Source organism: Bactrocera latifrons, unplaced genomic scaffold, assembly GCF_001853355.1.
Source record: "Bactrocera latifrons isolate USDA-ARS-PBARC rearing strain unplaced genomic scaffold, ASM185335v1 scaffold_28, whole genome shotgun sequence".
Taxonomy (NCBI): Eukaryota; Metazoa; Arthropoda; class Insecta; order Diptera; family Tephritidae; genus Bactrocera; species Bactrocera latifrons.
In genome coordinates, this window is record NW_017536407.1 from 1053391 (window position 1) to 1070270 (window position 16880).

The following is a 16880-nucleotide window of genomic DNA, read 5'->3' on the forward strand; positions in this document are numbered from 1 at the left end:
CTCCGAGCTGTTCGATACCGAACAACATTTCAGACAAGGTGACTCCCTAACGAGAGACTTCTTCAATCTACTGCTAGAGAAAATAATGCGAGCTGCGGAACTAACAATTTGAGATGTAGTCACTTTCAGTCCCAGCCAAATGACAATTAAGGCTTTGCCTAACGCTAAAAGGACCGTTTGCGTTAGGTTATGCAAACAGGCAATAACTAGACTTTCAGTGGGTAACTCGGTTAATATTATYTATCATGAAAAGGAAGACGAGTTTTCCTACTCGGGAACACAATTCTCCTAAGCCGACCCTGACCTTTTAACTCCTTCAAGGGTTGTTTGAATTGATGGACACTAGAGGAACACCTCAGGTCTTGGAAMACAAGCAAAACAGGGCATAYCAGCAAGTTAGATTCGCAAGGGTTGATGGTGAACACACCATAAAGCTCCTACTGCTAGCCAGAAGGCAAAGTAGCAACGTAATGATTATCAGAGTACACCTGTCCTTACGATSCCACCTTCAGAAAACGTTGAAAGTGAATTCGGCAGAATGTAGAGCATGCGCGCASGATGGTGAGACGCTGGAACATAATATATGCGGATGTGCAGCATTCAGGAAGACTGAACTTAATTCACGGCTTCCAATGCTCCAATCTAAAAGACATTGGATTGGTTGGGTGGGGAAAGCAAGCAGGTTTTTTACTGAATCCAYTGAGTTGTTGGACCGGCCTGAAATTGGTTACCACCTGTCAACGTAATGACCTTAATGAAGGTCTTAGCAAATCCACCTTGGCCTCCAAGAACTGAGCTCTATGGGGCCCTACACTGCTCACGAGCAACAAGTGACTCATTAGTCTCCCAAAGAAAGAGCAGAACACAAGTATAGTTTTTTTGTTTTTGGATATGACCATGCACCACTTGGCCCACAAAGTACCATCAAACGATTTCGCGACAAACCCAAATATAACTGTCGAACCCTAATACAATACATAAAAATCCATTTCATTCACTACAATAAAGGTTTATTTGTTTTTTAAGTACAAATTGCTTAGAATACACATTTTCACATAAACACACTAACAAAAATGTAGGGCGAGAATAGCAATCGATGGAATGGTGTAACCACCTAAGGCTATTGSAACAGCATTAATAGTGCAAACAACTAAATAAGACATCAACAGCGGGCACAACAACAACAACAGCAATATCAATAGCGATAATAACAACAACAAATATGGCAACAACAATGACAACATGATCAACAACAATAAAATACGCCATCAACTGTCATATCAAATTCATAAGCTAATAAACCAGCAGCGTTATGAAAGCAAACCGAACGCCACAAGCAACAACAACAATATGGCAGCGTGTGTGTGAAATGAATTGCGCGCCAACAACAAATTAATAGACGCAAATAGAAGACAATAATGACAATTACACTAATGAAATCAACTCAAATGCAACTTAAGCACAACAACAAACGAACCCCATGTATGTAAGTGGCAGGAARGAATTACAAAAGAAAGAAAATGAAAATAAATGCAATGTAGAAATGGAATAACAACAACATGAGCGCACTTGCATGTAACTCGTTAACGGCTGACATTTGGAAGCGCCAGCAAACAAGCATTTTCATCAGCGAATGGCGGTAATTGTCGTTGTTGTTGTGTAAACAAACACCTTCACACTTGCACATGTGTGTGTGTGAATGTACGTATATACTATTTATTTGGTTGTAAGTGTTTAAACAAGCAATATGAGCTTTAGTGYCCATTTCCCTTCCGCTTTTCTTTGCCTTCCCCTTCTTACTTATGCCTCACACAAGTTCACACAAGCAAGCACACACACTCATATTTAGCCCTCACACACTCCTCACCGTCCATCTTGTTGTAATTGCCAGCCTCCCTTTCACTATCAAAGCGACGCAGCGTTGCAGCAGCAGCAAAGTTGGCAACGGCCATTGTTCTGCTTTGTTGCAAATCGCTCACACGTTGCATGTTGCACATTGACAAGCGCAACAATTTATTTTCGCTTCGTCGCGTTCAAACTGTCAGTTATGTTGACAACCGTAACTCGAGCTGTGCCATGTTGGGGTGTGTCGGTGGTGAGTGTGGTTGTCACGAGTCACAAGAACGGCTAAGCTGCTAGATGCACTTGGACTGATGTTTGGGCACTCAAGCTCTTTCTTATTAGACTACATTTGAACATATAGTATATATGCAAATGTATGCATACATATGTATATATGGGGTTTACAATTGAACCTGAAAATTCGTCGATATTTATGGACGAAGTGAATTGACAAGCTGTGGAAGGTGTGGCAATGAAAATTGCTCATGACAGCGTTTGCGATGTGATTTTAATCAAGGTAAACATTGGGCATATTGAATTCACCCATCCGCTGTGGTCGGTGGAGTTCAATTTGGGTTAAATATGAGGTAGGTCGCTAATTCGAGCACAGAAGTACTTTTTCTAAAGAACCAATAGTAAATGAGGTTATGTCAAGCGAGTGAGTATTTAATAGAAATCGGACTCAAAACGAGTAAGGAAGGGCTAAGTTCGGGAGCAACCGAAGCTTTTATACTCTTGCAACTACCTACGAAGCCCGGGCAAATACCTTCTCTACGCATATCGGCTCTGCGGACGAGTGACCAACCCTTTCCGGATTACTCGTGGGACTAAATATGGGCAAAACTATTTCAACAACTACAAGAACAATTAATTTGACGACGATAGCGATGGTTACAGGAACTGCTTTGACACATCGTAATCCAATAACGGAATCCGATGTGGAGCCAGGAGACGGGTAAGAGTAGTACCAGACATACCAGCCTAAGTATATCGGTAKATACAGCAGCGGAAACCGCCAAACTGAAAGTGAAAGCCTCCACCTCCGAAGCTGCCATGAGCACCAACCAAAGTGCACTGGCAGCTAAAACATGCAAACGCAAAAAATCCAAAAAATCCAAAAAATCCCATAATCAACTGAGGAAAAGCCAGTACCAGAGGGCAGTCTTTAAACTCGGTAAAATCGCATAACATCTGGCAGCCGGCACCCAAGTCGACAAAGAAGAAATAAAGCGCCTCAAAAGATAGTCGAGGAATACGAATATGCTTACTGTAAGCAATCCGAACCTCAGGACGAGCGCAAAAACCCGAGCAATTCCTAAAAAAGGAATCGCTCATTCACAGAACAGCAAGGTACGCTGCCCAAAAAACCTAGGCGGAGTGAAGGGGAACATAGCAGCTCAACAWCGGCAAAACATTTCTGCGATGGAGCCAGAGATAACCTGCAAGTAGCCATCATAGGCGGTAACTCCTCCTCTCCTAGCACAATACAGAAACGATGGGAGGAGATCGACTTCATATTGCCAAGTATGGTGCTAAGCTTTGTACTCGACAATCCTGCGCGTCCTTACCCGAAGTATAACTACTYTGAAACCCTTAGGGGTTACAGGGTCATCAAATGCGCGGACCAGGCCTGATTTRAAAATATTGGGAAAACTCCTCAGAAAAAGAAGACAGCGATCATTCCAGCCTCAAACATTTAAATCTCAACGATTTCGAAGTCCACTATATAAAGCCGATCTCTTGCCCCGAAGAAAACAGATTGCACCGGTAAATCTTTGTAACTTGCTGTTGTGTGCTTCCTTTTTTAGAAAACTAAAACTGATTTCAAGAGAGAACACAAAAAAAACTAACAAATTTCAACATACGTTGTGCTTCTAAACAAAATATTGTAGAAAATATTCAAAAACTAGCAAAAYACACAATTGAATGTGCAATAAGCTTCTCTATGCTAGTTAAATTTTCATTGAATTCAAGGGAGATATTAATCTCCTTCCAATATCCCTATTAGCTAAAAGATGCATAAACCTCCAGAACATTTAAAATTCTTCTACACTTTAGTATTAATAATTTACGGAAACCATAATATCTACGCACAATTCAACGAAGAAATTCATAGAAAAGTTATATGTTCAATATCATTACATATGCACGTTAGGGTGGCATAATAAATAAATAATACAAATAAATTTTGGCTCCAAATCGGTTTAGATTTCCCTCAAATGGATTACATTTCAAATTAACGATTAATTTTATAACGTAAGGATCACCTTAATGTATGTATATGCACCAAGTTTGTAAGTATSTGCCTAACAGTATATGCTTTTAGTGCGTGGTAAATGTGTGAAAGCCAAGCACTTATTATGAGTACCAAGGGTACATATTTAATAATAAGAAGAAGAATTTTCATAGATTGTCACGAGTGTGCATAGAAAGTACCCTGTAAGAAAAATAAATAGTATATTACTAACGCTTGTGCCAACGTTTTTGCAATTTTTTTGTCAATTTTTGGAATAGCCTTCAATGCGCGTAGCTATTCGCTGTCAATTTCTTCAACTGACTGAAAACGGTTTCCCCGAGCGGTCGTATGAGTTTGCTCAAATAGCCAGAAGTCACGTGGAGCTAAATCAGTGGTCTCGGTACAATATTGGTTGAAATTTTGGTGAAAAACTCACGAGGAATCATTGCATTATGCGACGTTGCATTATCGTCGTGCAAAAACCAAGAGTTGTCGGTCCATAATTTCGGCCTCTTTTCATAATTTCGCGTAAATGACGAATAACACTCAAATAGTATTCATTTTTGAAAGTTGGGCCGGTCGGTAGGAATTTGGTTCGTGGWTTTTTCGACTTTGACTCATCTTTGCCACGATATTCGGCCGATTGATCGTCTGTTACCGAGACGTAAGCATAGATTCAAGACTCATCGACAGTAACGGTACGTTTCATGACATCCTGGTAATCGGAAAGCACTTTCCACAGTTAACGCAACGCTATTTTTCGAAAAAATTWTTAATTTTRGAACCAATCGTGCTTTTCACTTAGACTTTTGAGTTTTTTTAATAGCCAGAAGTCGTACGGAGAAATTAGGCGAATACAATGTTTGGAAACGATATGAATCGAGTTTTTTGGCAAAAAAATCGGGTAGGAACAATGTCATACATTGTCAGTGCGTTATCATGATGAAGGCACCAATCAAGACTTGATTCGTTCAAGACATAAAACATTCTTCAAAATGTTTTGAGCTGAGCTAAATRATATTCAAACACTATCAGTGGGGTCTCTAACTGTCAATCACGATACTCAAGCACCTTATCTTCAATTTTTTGAACGAGACCTTCGTCAGTTGAGGTTGATGGTCGTCTAGAGCGTAATAGAGCTTTGAGCTCGGTGTACTACTTATTAACCTTTTGTTTTTTTGTGTGTTGTTGATACATACAAGAATAAGTGTCTTCTTTACATTTCCTACAGGGTGCTTAAAAATTACTTAGCGGACACTTTCAAAGTTTTGTAAATGCTGTCGTGTTCTCGAATTTTTACTTATATTAAAAATCATTTACTTATATGTAAATATGACAAGCTTCATGCTTACTTGTCAGCCTACCACAGACTTGTGGCAAGTTCYGGTGGCTGTGAAAGCTAAATTAAAACCGCAAGCGTTAGTGAAAACTGTTGCTGGAATTTTAGACATTGATTTTGGATACATACATACATATRCATGTATACATATGTTGTATAGCGTTTTTTCAATTTTTAGTGGCAACTGGTATTTCCCTAAGACCTATTATCAGTATATGTATATTGGCATGTATGAATGAATAATAATAGAAATTTAATCTATAATGAAACTAAGTACAACATTGAACCTTTCAACAAGCTTTAGGTGATAGTATGCTATTTGCACTTAACCTACATATATTTGTTATGACTTAGAAATTCATAATTTTTCCTGCAAACATCATTCGTGCATATACACGCGTACAATTTGCGGCGAATGTGCTCCCTACGGCAATTGCACGTGCAAGCTTCCTCACACGCGTACATATCTGTATAAGAATGTCCTGAAGTGACACACCTTAGACGCTCAGCATGTGTGTATTTGAATATATGCATGACCTAGTCACTTAGTTATGCAGATGGCGGGTCAAAAAGGTCAAGCCGACAGTGAACTTCTTAGCCTGGCAACCAATTTATGGGCTTATTGGGGTTATGTTTTGCTAATGTATGCGAAACTTAGCGTTATTGCGATGACGAGAGTGGAGCAAATATGAGTTTTTCGAGACTTTGTCGGCGAACGTAATGGACGGAATGCCATAAAAATGAATAGCAAAGCGRAATAGCAAAGTTATAAATAAATATGAAATGCTAGACGTTTAGTATTTTGTAACTGGATTATAACTTTTATAACTGGAGAGAGCCGGRAGAAGTTATTTTCGGACGATGGTTCTTGCTTTAAGTCTTTTCAATTACTTAATTAAAAAGAAAAAAAATTAAAAAGTATTGGAATTACATATTTAATATGCTGAGAGGAGGAAAACTAAATAAAAAAAATAAAATCATAGTTACTTCAAATTGCAATAATTCATACATATGTACATACATATATAAGAAAATCTTATAAGCCAGAATTTACGATCAGAAGCTGTTTGTTCGAAAAAATACTAACAAAAAACAAGTTAGGAAGTACTAATTTCTGGTGTAACCGAACATTTTATAGTCTTGGAACTTGCAAGAATCAAATCCGGGAAATTAACYAATTCTTTCAACTGCTGGAGAATTTTATACTAAAACATGGTACCTGGGAGTAGTATCGACCCGATTTTATCTATTTTTTGTTTCATTAAGGTTCCTCACATACTATCACAAATTTATGGTGCCAAGCGTTCCAAAATTCTGATATTAGTAATATAGGGAGTAGGTCAAGTTTTCCCATGATTTTTTCTGTTTTATTCACAAAAATGCACCGTTTAAAGACCGATTATAATAAAAACACACTCTCTCAGTTTACTTGAGAAAATCGACATATTGGCGGATACATGCGATATAAAGTCACTTAGAAGTTCAAAAATCTTTGTATGAACTTTATGGCAACTAAGGGAAGTATTAATACGATTCAACCCATTTTTAACACACAGACATACTGTTATCAAAAACGGATTCACCCCAAATTTTCAATTATATATCTAACCCATTATTGATATTTTCGGTAAAAAGTCAACTATAGGTACTACGGTCCACATATTCGGTAGCTAGGGGCTTAAATAGTTTTAGTTCGATTGGGAAAATTTTTGGTCATAAGGTGACACACTTCAAAGGCAACAACAGGGAAAATTTTCATCCCGTCATATATTATTCATTATTGGTGCTCTACCTATACACTGGCATGTGAAAGAACCAGATGAAATTTAAAATTGYGTTATATGGATAGTAGGCCYGATTTCCTCCATTTTCMCACTACGAATTAGGTATATTAGAAGAATATTACATATCAAATTTTGTTGAAATTGTTCGAGCACGTCCCGGGTTAATTTGGGCGGTGCCACACCAATTTCGCCCAATTTTTATTCCGTCTCATACAAAGCTCTTCTATACCACCGCGGCGATAAAATTTATTGTCTCTGACGTATTTAGTTATTGATCGATCACACTTTTAGGAGGTTGCAATAAAAACCGTTATATRAGGAGTGAGCCRGSTTCTCATTCGATATCACCTATTTTCACACTATCTTTAGTGGTTCCTATTGAAATTATATTGTGCGAATTTTAACTAAATTTAGMTTGAATAGTTAAACCTATTAGGGAGCTCGGTCACGCTCGCTTTATCAAAAGTTTTAGCCCACATGTGCCCCTTGCTACTGTGATCCACTGTGCCAAATTATAGTTTTATATCTTAATTTAGTGCTTAGTTATGGCAYTTTATAGGTAAGGCACTCAAATATTACAACAACAAATCACGTTGAAAAATATATTAATATATGATTGAAAATATTCTCCTGAAAAAGAACAACAATTTCGCGCACCCCTTTAGCATGCATATCACGTCATTTAATTACTTGCAAATGAAGATTTATTTCATGCGAAAACGTGTGCTCTAACAACAAACAAAAAACAAATTGTCATTTTTGCACAAATAACAGTCAAGGTTGTTCAAGGACATTGTCTTAATTACCAGCAAGCACGACATCAAAGAGCAACTGCTTATAGAAAAGCTGAGGCAAAATGTCACCTTATAACCTTGACTGGCTTCAACATCAGCTGACCCACATAAAAACATGCTACAAAAATTTGAACGGAAAGTGAACGCCTTAAGTAATCTCAGCAGCAAAATTAGCGCGCTTCAAATCAATATCTTTGCAAAAACTATCACTTTATAACTACTAATTAACCAGTGATTTTCCGATGAATCACTTGCTGCCAGATGCCTTACATAATTTTATGGTTATATGCATACACAAATACGTCTTTGTGTTTTTGACTGCAATAACCATTACTAATTAAACATCACTCATACGCCATGTCCACGCCATAAATACTTATGCCAATATATACAATATATGCATGTGCATATGTGTGTTTGTGTGTACTAGACACACCCTAACCAAGTGTTTGTAGCAGCTTTAGCTCTTTTAATTGCAATTACAACAATTGCTGACTTAATTAGGTGCGCACACATGCATATAACAGTTAATTTAGTAACTCATTTACATACTATACGCATATACAAATGATTTTTATATGAAACTGAAAATAGCAAGAAAATTGGGTCGACACGCGCTCGGAAATTGAGCAAAACTTAGTCYTTGAGTCAAGTATCAAGCATATGTTTGTTGCTTCACTTAATGAGTGGCTTTAATGGAATAWTCGTGGGCGAGCTAATGTTTCCAAGGAGAGTAATGGTAGGAAAACTGGTATTAAGCGTGATATTCCAAAATGCTTTCAAGCAGAAGTTGGTTAACTAAATTATTGAATATTGAAATTATACTTTCAACCCGTTTATTTTCTTTGTGTAATTACTTTTTGCATTACTTAACAAAATTATCGATTATTTCATTAGTTTGGGCAGTAAAATAATCATTATATTGGTAAGAATGATTTTTTAAGTGTAGAAAACTAAAAAAGGAAGAAATCGTTGCCTACAATCAGGCGCATTTTACAAGACATCTTATCCAAGACGCATACCTTTTTCGACGAAGATAAAAATTAAAAGGTAATTTCAAAATAAAAGGAAGTATTTATAAGATAAACACCTACCTCAGTAGTTATTATATTTAAAAAGGATTAAAAGTTAATAGTACAACAGAACAAACTCAAGGAAGGTTCGACATCGAGAAGCTCCTTCCGTACAGCTGCAAACGCAACCATTGGTTTTCGGAAAAGGAAAAAGAACAGCTGGTATGTTGAGGAGTAACGTGCCGCAATGAAGAGAAAATCGACGGCCTACCTCACAGCGTTACTATCGACCACAACACGTGAGACATGGGATAGACACCGAGAATTGAAGAGAGAAGCGAGGCCTATTTCCAGACAAAAAAAAGAGAGTGGCTGAAATAGATAAATACGAAAAACTTGACAAGCTGACTGATAGAGGTAATGGTCGAAAATTCTACGAAAATATGCGGCGGCTAACAGACCGGAGCATACTCTTGTAAGACCACCCCCAGAGGTGGTYCAGTCTGCTGAATAGCAGTGAAAGCAAAACACCAAGAGATACCATCTCGCTCGTTTACCCAATCGATGACAATGGAACGGACGTACCATTGGCCTAACATGAAAAAGTTCGAATAGCAATTACCCGTCTGAAGAACAAAAATGTGGCGGGGGCTGATGGATTGCCGGTCRAGCTATTCACATACGGTGGCGAAGAACTGATAAGGAACATGTATTAGCTTCTTGTAGAATACGATCGGCATGTCCGATAATTGGAATTTAAGTGTGCTTTGCMYAATCCAGAAAATGAGAACYTCMCAATCTGTGCCAACTATYGTGGGATAAGCCTCTTCAGCWTCGCATATAAGGTTCTATCGGCCAAAAATGTCTTCAGAAGCATTGCAACAGTAAAAGGACTCACCAGAAACAAGCGACTTCACTTTTACTGGGTGCGAGGTCACAAAGTCATCGGTGTCAATGAGTTGATGGACAGGATTGCAAAGAGTGCTGYAAAGCTCTTATCTAAATACGTGACCGAYATTGGTAAAAYCATTCATTGTCTCTACGACGATCCTAACAGGAGCATGAAAAAGAAGGTCAAAACGCAATGCATACTCTACCGGAGTGCAAAACTGAGAAAGTTATGTGCAAAGCAGTAGCACAGAAATATACAAAGTTTTTACTCATWCTTCATAGAAAAGACTGTAAGAAGGGACTATAAGAATATGATTGGAATACTCACTGATCATAAACTGGATCATGCCTGCAGAAAGGACTGATAGATTGAGAAGATTGCGCGAAATKTSAAGAGCAAGGCATCAGGGAAACAATGAAGCATYTTTTGAGCGGAACTAGTGCAATAAGTATTTTACGGGCCTCATGGTCTGAGACACTGCATGAGGSGGTATCATTAAAGAGGCCGCAGATTCTCATCTTATACACAACGATGCTCCATTTAGTATAATTAAGGGCCAAAATTAGTTAATTTTTTTTTTATTATACCCTAATATGCATTAATGTTTGACAATGAATATCATTCAAAATGATTTTATTTCATTGAGTTATAAAATTCATAAGAAATAAAAAATTTTCCCAAAAATAGTCAAACTTCAACCTTAAAAGATATTATTAAGCGGTTGGGGTTACGAAAAAATCGTAGAAACCTTTTTTGTAGAGCATTCAATTTCCTACAAAATCTAAGGAACAAGATATTTTTTCAAGTAGTTGGACACATTTTTCTATATGCTAATAAGAAAAAATAGAAAATTGTATGAAGGAGGACCTTCCCTTACGATTAAGAACTCATTCTTGGAGAGGCTTCCTTAGAGGTGACTAGGAACCTATTTTTCAGAGTACCAAACGTAAAAAAAAAATTTTTTTTGAATCACCCTAATATACATAATATATATATATACATTTATATATTTATATCAAGCACATGTTGAGTGCGTGGCACTAAAAATAGGCAGACAGACAAGTATGCACATATACGTAAACATTACACATAAATAAAGTCTGTAATGTCTTCTTAAGTAAGAAAAGCAAGAAAGCAATGAATGCAAGTCGGAAAAGATATGACTAAGAATAAACTAAAAGAGAAGTAAACAACACTAAGACAATATTATAAGACGAAACCATCTTTTATAAAAATAAGTCCAAAGCGTCTGCAAAAACTAAAATTGCTCAGTAAATACGAGGAAGTTCAAAGTTAATATCCATGTAATGGCGTGTAAATGCCTACATGACCTTGTATATATATGTTTCTAATATTTTATTACATACATTATACATATGTCTACATTTAGTTGATGGCTTCTTACATGCCTCGCACAGTGAATATATTATAGAAGAGGAAATTACATGTTACGCATACGCCATGGAGTACGGAAGTGCGTGGGCCGCGCTTTGATTATTTATGTCGACGCATCAAGTTCAGGCGCAAAGTAAAGGTACTTAATTTCTTGCAATAGCCTACACGCACATTTAGAGTGATGGTTGAGGTAATGAATGTCAACTAGTGTTGTTGTTTTTTGTTTGGTTGATGATCTTTCAAGGAAATTGAGTGTTTTGGAAGTGCTTTCGGCAAACTTTTTTATTTGTGCAGATTATTCTAGCTGCGGTGCAACAGATGTTAATGTTTTTTTTTTCTTTTTTTTTTTGGTTTTTAATAAGTTTTAGGTATTAAGAGTATTCACAGAAGACACAAATGTAGTCTTAAGCTTAAACTAAGTGCTTCCAATAGCTGTTTTATATGTTAAATACTCAAAAATATCCTTGTTAGCAGAACTTCCCATAAAACCTTTGTTGTTGTTGTACGCTATTTCAACTAGAACTCAGCCGTCATTTAAACGYCACCGGCGCATACAAATACACATGCGAACCATTTCGGAAGCAAGTTACGAAAATAAATAACCTTTGCTGCACGAATTAATGACGCGTGTGTAGTTTAAATAATTTAAATTCATCATGCGTGCGGATGAAAATATAGGCAAAGATATAAATTTATGTGACTGAGCATATCACTGCAGCTGTGAGGGACGCTCATGTGAGGCAGAGTCAACTACACACACAAGCATAATGCATAAAGTAAGTAGAAATCATAATACCAAAATGSAAAAAAWAAWAAWAAAACAGAARAACAAAAACGATAAAAATATATRTAAATATAAAAAACWGACAAGAAAAACCGTTAACTTTGGTCGCTATGTATAATACCCTTCAGAATACAAAAGATTGCTTACAAGAACTTGATTTTGATCATTCAGTTTGTATGGCAGCTATATGCTATAGTGGTCCGATCTGAACGATTTCTTCGGAGATTTCATTATTGCCTTAGAAAATATCCACTGCCAAATTTCGTGAAGATATCTCGTCAAATGAAAAAGTTCTCAATACAACCATTTGATTCCGATTGTTCAGTTTGTACGACAGCTATATGCTGTAGTAAACCGATAGCGGCGGTTCCGTCAACTGAGCATTTTCTTGGAGCGAAAAGGACTTGTACGAAATTTCAGTTCGATATCTCAAAAACTGATAGACTATTTGGCTCATATGCAGGCAGACCGACAAGGTTAAATGGATTCAGCTCGTCGTCTGAATATATAATATATGTGACCTGGTCTACGGAAAGGGGGCTTAGGTGTCAAAAAATCAATTTTCACTTTTTAGTTGATTCGGATGGAATATGAGATGCTTTTTTTTTAACAGCTGTTTCCCAGAAAACTAGTTTTCGCACGTTAGCTCCCTTTTCGTAGACCAGGTCACATATACTTTATAGGGTCCCTGCAGTTTCATTTTGGATATTACAAACTTAACATAGCTGCTTCAGGGTATGATAAAAAAATAAAACACCTGAAATAAAATCAAATGCAAATAAGCTTAAGTAAACACGTATAAATAAATGTGTGTGGGTATATATGWGCCGTAATTGTGCCTTTTGAAAGTGAATTGCACTTGGTTGAGCCAAATAAAGTTGAGCTGAATAAAGCACCCGCTAACTAGCGGGACTAAACGATTTGTTAGACTCACCCGCCTCAGCTACCTCAGCCATCTCCCCGACATTAAATGAGAAGAGCACACAACATCACATCAGCCATCGGCCGTCATTGGTCAGTTCGACTTGTCTGTCTACAAACTTACTAACTAATAAATTATATTTACTGTTTTGTATTTATTTTGTTTTCTTTACTTTTCTGCTTTTACTTTTTGTGTGCACTCGCGTGAGAATCTCAATGAATCGTAACCAGCTGAGCTGTTTCTTCAAACATTGATGCGCCATTTAAGTAACGAAACCACCCACCCAACAGCCGCCACCAAAGTCATTCAATGAGCGCCTCTAATGGCCGTTTCCGAAGACGCACAGACACAGTTCGGGCAGCGGAGGTCTCAACGCTGATGCTAAACATATCTAATGCGATTTTCAGAAAGTTAAATTTATAAATTGTGCGCGTTTCGTTGGTTATTTGCGCATATTTATATTTCTTTGGAAGTGAACGAAGCGCCGACTTACTATATATATACATATAMTGCTCTTTTATGAAGATATAGCAGATTTGTATATATAAATACAGAATGTAGTGTATGTGGGTATAAATGTGAGTGTGCAAGCGCGTGATTCTGATATCCGTCGCCTGATTTGTCACGTAAGCTTTCGTTTGAAATGAAGGCGCTTCATTTCAAGGAAGCTAAGAATTTGAGTATCACTTTGAAATTGAGACTTTTWGTCGCGTAGAAGGAGTTGGGCACACACACACACATACTATGCCAAGAATTTTTATGATTTGACATTGGTGTTGAGGTCAATAACCCTCCCCTASTACGTATATTTAAGAATATTAACTAGGATAACTAGTGGTGCGCCTAATAGTGCACTGGAAATCATAGTTACAACTACAAACCAAAACAATAACAACCTTCTTCTAATAAGGAGATTAGGTTAGCCAAAAGATAAAATTTCAGGAAGACTGACACGATTATGGCAATCAGACTACTAAATACGACTTTTATGACCAGTGCAGTAAGTAAAGCAAGGACWCATTTTCTCCCGCACTTCCTGCAGGCGGTTCCGAACTACTAAACTTCAACAGTGCCCGCGAACAAGCCAAACCGCTCGGAATGGAAAGTTGCAAGGAACTCAATCACTGGAGATTCAGACCGGTGGGCACTACCTACGATAAATGAAAATAAGGAGCCGCTTGTCGATGGTATCTGCCCTACAGTGCTGCAAGAGGGAGGAGAGTWATTAGTGCRSCATATTGTTGGAMTTATKAGAGATATCATTGCACTGKCSTACATACATTCCCGAATTATGGAGAATTGCATGAGTAATTTTCATACCCATTGTAAGACTAGTCGCTGGCAACTGACGTGCTTCAACCTTACTCTGGTGAAATACGGACAGTGGAGGAGAAATTCGCTAGATGCGTCCATCTCATTTTTCTTCTTGCAACTTTGACAAGTGTCGACTTCCAAAATCTTTAGCCTTACCGCCTTTGTGCCAGTAAGACAGTATGCAGCAAGAGAAGCATGAATACTTAATTAAGCTTAACAATTGGATGGTACTARTGGTGAGGTCATGGACTTCTAGACTAGCTTTTACTGCAATGCTCAAGYCTGTGCTATCAGAATGGATGCAGGCCTCCGTAAAAGAAGCCGCACTTCTAAGAGTATATCTATTGCTACCTAAAACGCTGCCACTTTTGCTTCTGCTTAAAAGACACTACAGTGGTCTTGCAGTCTGACACAAGAGTTCATCGTGAGCTAACGACAACCTTACCCTTGATCATCGATTCATCCWTTAAAAGGCTCACTGCGCCACTTCTCCAGCGACACAGCCTTACTATCATATCTTTCAGAGGTATACGCGAAGAAGTAGCTGCTAGGAATTGGTCCAGGTCCCAGCGGTTTACGTTAAGGGATGCAATTTTGGCCTTAAAAAAATCAAAGCACGATTGGTTCCAAAATCACTAATTTTTTCGAAGAAAAAAAATCGCGTTAATGTTTGTGAAACACTTTCCGACACCGGGATGTCATGAAACATATTCTTATTGGAACTAAGTCTTAGACCTTGGCTTACGACCCGGAAACGGACAATCAAGCGGCCGAATATTGTGGCAAAGGTGAGCCGAAACCGAAAAATCACGCCAATGCAGGTCAAAAATCAAGGTTATGTTGACAATTTTCTTCGATTATCGAGGTGYGGTGCACTCCAAATTCCTTCCGACTAACTAAACTGTCAACAAGGAGTAATTTTTGGGTGCATTGAAGGCTATTCCGGAAATTGGCTTTAACAATTCGAGGATTGGAAGAACGTTGGAAAAGTGTATTGGGGATAAGAGAGATTACTTTGAGATGGACGAACGATTATGTTAGGAATTTTACTTTGAACGACAATAAACGACATAGATTATGAAGAACATATTAARAATTTCAAAATTATGAAAAAGTMTTACTATTTTTCGCTCATAGTAGTAACTAGACGAATACAATTGTAAAACTAAAATACAAAAAATGTCAGAATAGACTTACTGCGGTTGCGGAAAATTTTCATCGATGTTTTTTGCGCGAATTTTGCGCTGGCAAATACGTTTGGCAACTTTGAAGCGCATTTTGAGTGTCACTTTCGCTTTGTTATAGTTGTTGCGACCGCCGCTCTGATGAYTTAACGCTTTAGCAAAGTTAGTAGGCGCTAAACGCTTCGTATTGCCGCTATTCGCGCAGGTGTTTGCTGGTGGACAGCTATTATTGTTACCGTTCGTGTTGCTTGGCTCACTSGCATGCGCATTCCCGTTCGAGTGTTGGCTAGTAGGCGTACTTGTTGTTGTAGTGGTGACTGCCGCACACGTGTTTGTGCTTTGTTGAGTGTCCTCAACGGCGGGTGCAACGTCCGTTGCGCAGTCGATTGAGCTTCTGCTTGCCGTCTCCGCTGCTGATAATGCACTCACACTCCCTTTGTCCTCCGCCGATTCTAAATCCAATACCACCACTGCCTCTTTCACATCCGCCTCCGTCGCGCACAATTCAGCGTTTGGCGTTGTGACCGCTGCTTGTGGCGTGTCCACAAGTGAGTGCGTCGAGGCTTTGGATGTGGATGATGTTGGTGTCGCCAACGCTGATGTTGGCGTTGTTATTGTTGGCGCTGATATGGCCGCCAGGGCGAGCGCTTCGTTGGCCGTTTTGATGCGTTAACAGTAAACGATTTGGAAACGAAATCCCGCTATTGCGCTCCTACACACCGTTATTTGCGTCTGTTCGTGCTAATTAATTRCACCGAATGCGCTGGCGTTTTAGTTRGTTTCGCTGGACGGCGTCGAATTACTGCAAAGGCAACTGCCGCGGCGGTTATAGTTATTTCAACGGGGAATTTTGCAATGATGGCGCTTCGTCTAAGCTTGAATAATTAACTGTTGCAACGCTTTCGTTTAGGTACAGTTGGTAATTAGTTTCTTTAGTTATTGTTTTGAGATATGTTTGAGTTTAATATTTTATATATACATTTTTTTTCAACAAAAAAAAAGAAAAATTTTTTTGAAATATTTTCACAAATAGTTTTTTTTAAATTAATTTGATAGTTTAGAGTTTTTTTTAGTAACATTTGTTTCGTTATTACATAGATCACATCAACTAAGTAAAATTATTTGTCAGTTTAATTACAGGTACATTCCTCTTATACACATCTAGATGTGTATATTTGTTTCGTTATTACATAGATCACATCAACTAAGTAAAATTATTTGTCAGTTTAATTACAGGTACATTCGCTCACAATCCGTTAGAATACTTTTCACTGCCAAATATTGGTATCAATTAGAGTCTTTATTGTATTTGAATTTTCTAATTATAAATATTTTGAATTTAATTTTTTTTAATTTTAATATTATCAATGTTGATTTGCTT

General features: G+C 37.8%; 1 protein-coding gene across 1 annotated transcript in view; it reads right to left on the minus strand.

The window, feature by feature from the left end:
• Positions 1–16510, minus strand: part of LOC108970082 (P protein) — a 47405-nt gene extending 30895 nt beyond the window's left edge. The window contains exon 1 of the mRNA XM_018935222.1: positions 15513–16510. Coding sequence (XP_018790767.1) covers positions 15513–15592 — 80 coding nt within the window. The 5' untranslated portion in view covers positions 15593–16510. The remainder of the gene's footprint in view (positions 1–15512) is intronic.
• Positions 16511–16880: the final 370 nt, after the last annotated feature.